The sequence below is a fragment of the Penaeus japonicus genome, unplaced genomic scaffold (genome assembly GCF_977035675.1).
Source record: "Penaeus japonicus unplaced genomic scaffold, GWHDUDI00000001_assembly GWHDUDI00000004, whole genome shotgun sequence".
NCBI classification, from domain to species: domain Eukaryota; kingdom Metazoa; phylum Arthropoda; class Malacostraca; order Decapoda; family Penaeidae; genus Penaeus; species Penaeus japonicus.
Window position 1 is genome coordinate 7,554,673 of NW_028234406.1, and position 7,500 is coordinate 7,562,172.

A 7,500-nucleotide genomic window follows, 5' to 3' on the forward strand; every position below is an offset into this window, starting at 1 on the left:
CCTTTTTTCCAGATGTGTTTATTTTTGTTTTTATTTATTGATATCTGATTTCTCTATTAGACAGGTCTTGCTCTCTGAGGCTGTTTTGATCTTTGATAAGAAAAGGATTAAATAGGGAAATTGGAAGAATTTATATAAGAAAGGAGAGTAATTGGTTAAAAGAAAGGGAAACCTGTAAGGCAGTCAAGATTTCTATTTCATTTTTTGGAAGTTGGCAGACGTAATAGATGTATGTAATAATGATCGTGTTTACTAAGTTTGATAACTATTATCTTACATATATCCTTCCTCATTTTAATAGCTTAATGTATTCCATGTTAAATCACGGTAACGATTCATCAAAATCATCCAAAAGTAGTTTACATAAAGACGATGAGCCTCGGGGCGTGCAAGCATCGGAATGCAATCGCTGATCAGCTGCAAGAAGTTAAAGTGAAAGTTGTTTTCTCGGATGGCTGTGATATCAGTCTTAATGGAAATTGAAGCGAAAAGCGTGAACTCAGGTATTTAGATAGATATCTTTTCCTGGCTTTGGATTATGATAGGAACCGACTAACATTTATTCAACGGAGCTATACCGTTTTTACTATGTATCTTGTGTTTTTTTTTAGTGTTATATTTACATCGGTACCTTATATGATAATGGTAATGACAGTGATACGTGTTACCTTTGTTCCTTTCATCACTATAAACTAATACTATGAACTCGGATTCTTTTGAATTTTCATTTATACGTCCCCTTTCTCGATGCTCTTCGATGTGATGTAGTTATTCGGCAATGAGTAATGAGGCACAAGGAATAACCTCAAGCAGAGCGCGATTCATTAATTTCCCAGAAGCCGCCTTGTGCGGTGGGCCCAACGTTGTAAATTTGTTCAAGACCTATTCCTAGGCGGCCATGAGGAAATTCCAGACAGCCGTCGCTATTTTGGACTGGGTTATTTTTTGATATGTTGATTTAAAAGAGCTTTCATTGTTGTTTTAGTCACTACTATCATTGCTGTTATGATTATGATTGATATCATTGCTATCATCATTATTATCATTGTATTATTGTTATTATTATTTTGCTAGTATTTATACAGTAATGACTAAAATGAGTGTTACCATTATAATTGTTGATTTTATTACTTCTGTGGATAAAATATATTATCCAACTTTCCCTTACATAAAATTCACTAAATTACGTTGTGTGGAATGTATTATTTATCTGTTGTTTTTTCTTCCAATAGGTACGTAAACTGTGAATCGTGTATGCGGAAGTCACCGATGCGTAAGTATATCATGCAAACTGCTTTACTTAATCTCTGCACAAGATCACATTTTTATCAATTACATGTGTTTTAATTTCGCCCATCGGGGATAAAGAGATTATGAACAACCGGATGCTATTTCAGTAGAGACTCATAGAGGAATGAACTGGAATGAACTTTGGTCAGTGAGCACCCTCTGTCCAGTGTTTTTGTAGTTGCTTCTCCTGAGGCTGCGCGACTTGATCTCGTTTGGCTTAATCTGTGAGTTTCGTTTTCCTTTGGTAGAACACGTTTGGCTTGTGACCGTGTGTGTTTGCCAGATTTTTAGAATCTTAAAACTTTTATTTTCAATTATTGAAGTTTAATTTTTGTATTTTAGTTTTCTTTGTAGTTTTCTTGGTCTCCTTTATTAATCCTCTTTTCGTTTACTTCCGCTTACCTCTCCTCTTTCGTTTGTTTCATCTTTCTCCCTCTCTGCCTCAGTTACTCTCTCTCATGTTCTTCTTTCCTCTCTCTCGTTCTAACTCCCTCTTTATTTAGTCTCTACCTCTCCTTTTCCAGTTTCGCCTCCTCATCCCTCTCCTTCCTTTCTTTCTCTTTCTTCTTATTCCCTTTCTCATCCACCACTCTCTCTCCTTCGTACTATATCACCTACTCAGTCACATTTTCCCTCTCCTTTGTTCACTACTCTTTTTCGCTCCTCCTTTTCTTTCCAATCTCCTCTTCCTTCCCTCTCCTCTTCCCCCTTTACATTCATCATTCCCATCTCCATACCACCCCCTTTCCCTGCCCCTTCTCCCTTCCCCCTGAAGCCTTCCCCTTCGTCCCCATTCCCTTCCCCTTCGTCCTCCGTTACCCCCCTCCCGATCTAGGTGTAGCAAAAGAGGGTCATGCAACCGTCCCCTCTCTCCCCCCCCTCTCCCCTTTATCTGGTCGTGGCAGCCCGCCGAACTCACCGGCGGTCGGATGATTGGTTCTGAACCAGTGATCGGAACGAGTGAGGTGAATTATTGATTTGGCGATTGATGTGAGTTAATGATGTGGATTGAAGGGAATTGATGAGAGAGAAGAAGGAAGGAGGGAGGGCAAAGGGGGAGGTTATTGGGGGGATAGGAGCGAGATTAGAGGAGGGAGAAAGAAGGGGAAGAGCAAAGACGAGATGAGAAAGAGAGAGAGGGGGGAAGGGGGGAATAGGCAGCATTATGGACAGGTTGAATGCATACTCTGACCCTGCGTTTGAATGCACGCCTTGAATATCATCGTGCATTCAATGTGTGCGCTGCGTTTGTAATTCCATCGAGCAACAAGTATATAAACAGAACGGACATTAAATATGTATACTGAGCGAGGTGTGTAATTTGAACGGGCAACGGGTGTGTAATCTGAACACGTGGAAAAGACAGGATATGAACTAAAAGCGAATTATTAGCAAAATGGATGTTGTGTATATACAACCCAACCGGACAAAGTTTGTATCTCATACTTGAAAATGACATGCGTGATTAAACTGAACCCGTAGAATTGAATTGTTTTGTGATTTGATGGACGGGGCGTGATGACTACGCAAGGTAGGAAGCATGAATATTTGTGATGAAGATGAATGATGAATGACCATAAATGGATAGCAAACCTCTGTTATTTTTTACTCTGTATTACTTGTCAATATATTGTAGATCGCGCATATGAAAAGAAGGAACCGTAGGATTCCTATTTTTAATAAATTCAAATTAATTTAACAAATTGTTTTACTGACCTTTATTCTACCACACTCTGTGAGACTAAAGCTTAGATGAAGTCACATTGTAAACGCCCTTTCGATTTTAAAAGCAAAATTTTCCGCAGGCACCAAGGGCTTCACACGACCAAGCGTGTATTTATAAAACCGCGGCGCTGTGGCAGCCAGAAACAGGTAAAATCAAACTAGTAATTAGGTTCCCGTTTCATTAGCCAGTCATTGGCACAATTGGTAATAAAAAGAGCCATAACGCCAGCGTACTTTTGTAAATGAGGACCAGTATTCCGGAAAGTCGGGAGGCAGGGGTGGGGGGTGCTGTGGGAGGAGGGGGGTACCATTGACTGCTGCTGTAAAGATTCTGCGCTGTTTATGTGGGCTGCATGGCGCCTATGTGCGTGTTTGATGTCGATACGTGTCAATAGTATTTCACTGTAAATACAGGAACACCATCAGGAAAAGTCGGGATGCTTTCAAAAGACCTATTGATTTTCGTTCACTTGCCTTTTTTGTCTTTTTCTCTCTTTCTCTCCTATTCCAGGACTTTTTTGCCAAAATGTTTATGGAATGTTTATTAACATTATTGTTGTTATTATTTAGTCATTATTATTTTATTATTATTATTACATCAATCATCATCATCATCATTGTCAGTATCATTATTATTATGTTTTCATTATTGTTTTCATGGATAGCATTGCTTTCAGCATTTTAAAATCTATTATACCAATCGTCGAATGGAAGAGAGTGAGCTACAAACACAAATACAAATTCAAATACAAATGCAAATAAAGAAAGAGAAAGAGAAAGAGAAAGAGAAAGAGAGAGAGAGAGGGAGGGAGTGAGGGGAGAGAGAGATAATTAGGAAGTTGTAAATGTTCTTTATGCATATAGAGCACGCATACCTGCTGCAAGTAATGAGCTACTGAAATGATAACGATTAAAGCGCCAAAAGTATTCCGAGCATAATGAATTTACTTTGGCTTCAGTAAAACTCTCCGTTCGTTTGCATTGCACGGTCTTTTTAACATTTTATAGATAAAAATAGATATAAACTTGTATATGGTACGAATTCTAAAAGTTCATTATTAATGATAATGCTTTTGCTATCATAATCTTAATAATGAAATTTTGCTGTTGGCATCCTCCTTAACCCATACGTGCTTTTGTGACACACTTGACGATTCTAAATCTGTCTCTCTTACTTTGTCCTCTCCCTCTGCATATGTGTATTGGTGTTTACTTCAGTCTGATGGTTAGACGAGGGAATTGTACTCGCCCAAACATTTTACTGATGCCTGAACGAACACTTTCAGTCCATGAGACGTTTCCCTGAATCTCACAGATGTTTGTCCAATAGAAGCCGCTCCTCTTGCTTCTGTGTTTTCTCCCAAATTCATGGAAGTTTAACGGGAAGGGATACTCCTCCTCCTCCGCCTGCAGGATGTTTATGGCGTTTACAAACCCTGAAGTTAGGATGCTGGCTCTCGTCACGGCCTCGTCGTTGCTGGCTTTACGGCGCTAGTTTGCGTTATATCCGCGATTTCTTTGTTTCCGGATTCCGTTTTAGTTCGGTGTTAGCGAGTCCGGGGCGTCGCTAAACTCTGGCCTCCCAGAGTCCGGGGACTTGAGCGGGGACGAAAACACCCCGGGCAATCCAATCTTATCAACTTAACTTGCTTATTGACGGTGATTTGCCTTCACAAGTTAATTTAATCGAGTTAGGCGAAGCATATTGGCGGTGATTTGCCTGTAAAAGTTAATTTCATCGACACATTGAATTCTGTCAGAGTTTCTAGTATTAGCGTGCTTGCTGGCTGTACCCTCCGAGATGGCCTTGTTTTTTTTAAAGCTAGCAAATTAGAAGGCTTATGAGATGCGTTTTACTAACCTCGCTTAAAGACGTAAGCACGTACTGAGCGCGCGTGCGTATACACACACACAAGTGCACGAACAATTATGTCATCGCTGAGAGATAGAAAGAGACAGAGAGATAGACATAGACATAGAGATGGAGAATAAGAGAGAAAAGGGAGAGTCGGTAAACAGACAGAAAGTGGTGTATACAGGTAGATTTGATTATATAGATAGATAGGTATATATATATGTATATATATATGTATATATATACATATACATATATATATATATAATATATATAGATATATATAGATATATATATATATATATATATATATAATATATATATATATATATATATATATATATATATATATATATATATATATGTATGTATGTATGTATATGCACACACACACACACATGTACACACACAGATATGTATATGTGTGTGTATGTTTGCGCGCTCGTGTGTGTGTATGTGTGTGTGTCTGTGTGTGTGTGTGCGCGCGTTCGTGCGCGCGCATACATATACACTGCGCTTTTTATATATCTTAACTTCAGATATTTCGTTGTTTAATATAAATGAGTGGGTATGTGTTTTACTATTAACCTGTATTTCAATGATTATACTTGAAAATACATCTGCACGTAATTTGTTGGGTTATTGTTTTTACAGTTTTCGGTTTATATTAAGGATTTATGATAACAAATAATTATTTTAGACAAATATACTCTTTTAATAAGTCAGATATCTATCTGGATACACCTGCTAATGGTAGGAAGGCTGAGGATGGTAGGCCTGGGGCTTGAAGGTGACGGGGGGACCATATTGGTGGGGGTACTGAGCCTCGCCGTAGTAGCTGACCTCAGCCTGGTAGCCGTTGTAGTGGTCAGCCACGTAGTTCACCTGTTTGAGAGAAAGACCGTGTCAGTGCCCCGTAGAGATAAATGCACAGAGATCTCAGCAATTCGTTACTGAAAATTATTGGAAAAGGCTATCTTTCCTACCGTCTGCTTGCGTCCGTCGGGGAGCTGGACAGTGTAGGATCCCTTGACAGCTTTGCCGTCAGACTCCTCGCTCTGACCGAAGTCGGTGCCGGCATATTCATCCTTGACTCCATAGGCGAACTGGTATGGCTTCGGCTCCTTTTGAGATTGTATTAATGCATTATTCACAGGAAGTCAAATTTCGGAAGCAAAAATGTGACTTCAGTTAGTAATTCATGGTCACTTACTCAGCGGAGTGACTTACCTCCTTATATGATGGCTGATGGTATGGGTCCGAAGGGGCAGCTAGAGCCACAGCCACCAGAGCAAGCGCTAAGAAACCCTGTCGGAGGGAAAATAATATAAGATTAATGGAAGTCGACCAAGATTTACTAGATATACTAGATTTGTATCCAGGCGTAACGAAGAACATAAAAATCTGTGGTTTCGCATCCATTCGAAATAAGGACGGTGATCAACGGAATAGTCCACGAGAATTAGCCACCTTGATAAACATGTTGACGCGATGAGAATGAGGAGCTTGTGATGCTGTAGTGACGGCTTCCCATACCTTTATAGCGAGTCTGAGGTGTGACCTTCGGACCAGTCGGCGCCAGACACATCACTGGATTGGCTTGGAAAGGCCTTAGGAGAGCGAGTAATCAGGAGAAACGGTTGAAGGTCGGAAAGGGTTCTAAGAGTGGCCCATTGAGGCATGAAAGTTGTGAAACTTTGTATGGTTTCCCGCGTTAAATAGGTCTTAGCACAGACTCTCTCTCTCTCTCTCTCTCTCTCTCTCTCTCTCTCTCTCTCTCTCTCTCTCTCTCTCTCTCTCTCTCTCTCTCTCTCCCTCTCCCTCCCTCCCTCTTGCCATTTTTTTTCTTTTAACTAAATACGATTTGCTAATAATAGGGATGTCTATGACTCTAAATCAGGTTAGATCAAATATTAGACCCCGATGACCTATTATACACGCGAAGAAATAAGTCACAATAATCACAAGCCGTGCACAGCCACTCCCTTCTCTCATCAGGCCTGCTGAATTGTGGAATAATTCGTCTTTCTCATTCTTCCCTCCTTTCTTCAATAATTCATATATTTCTACTGGCTTTACTCGGAAAATTGGTATAATTAACCATAATTATCCTTCCATGTACATGATAAAATTCCAATTGACTTATGATTCCACTCCATTTTAGTTTTGATGTTGCTTATATTTCCTGGGACATCCATTTCGATGATTATTTTTGTGTTGTCATTATGTGATTATTATATATCATTAGTGTCAGTGGTTTTAGTTTCGAAGAAAACGCCCCACATCATCTGCATCAAATGTTACATGAATCCGACTTCATGAACAATAAGCCAACGTGAAATTTGGTACCAAGCATCAATAGAAATAAGCCTATATATATGTATATGTATATATATATACATATAAATACATATATATACATATATATATAATCTATTGGATATTGGAAAACGTAGAAGAGGCAAGTAAGTGTATAGATAAGTAAAATGACTTCTAGAACAAATTTTCGCGAAGCTGAAGGATCTGGTTCAGGCGATTTTTCGAAAGAAAGGAATTGCGTTCTGACTGGCTGAGATACTTTGATCAGCAAACTGAACATCAAGTTTGAAGAAAATGTGATTCTGTGTATT

At 39.3% G+C, this 7,500-nt stretch overlaps 2 protein-coding genes across 23 annotated transcripts in view; one reads left to right on the forward strand and one right to left on the reverse strand.

Annotated features, from left to right (window-relative positions):
• rg (A kinase anchor protein rugose) overlaps positions 1–7,500 on the forward strand; it is a 1,000,951-nt gene that overhangs the window by 462,637 nt on the left and 530,814 nt on the right. The gene's annotated exons all lie outside the window — the stretch shown is intronic.
• On the reverse strand, positions 5,562–6,417 carry LOC122244109 (larval cuticle protein A2B-like). Its single transcript, XM_043001928.2, has 4 exons — positions 6,341–6,417; positions 6,101–6,178; positions 5,857–5,994; positions 5,562–5,755 (listed from the first exon to the last, which is right to left on the reverse strand). The coding sequence occupies exons 1-4, from the start codon at positions 6,350–6,352 to the stop codon at positions 5,618–5,620; spliced, it is 366 nt and encodes a 121-aa protein (XP_042857862.2). The 5' UTR covers positions 6,353–6,417; the 3' UTR covers positions 5,562–5,617.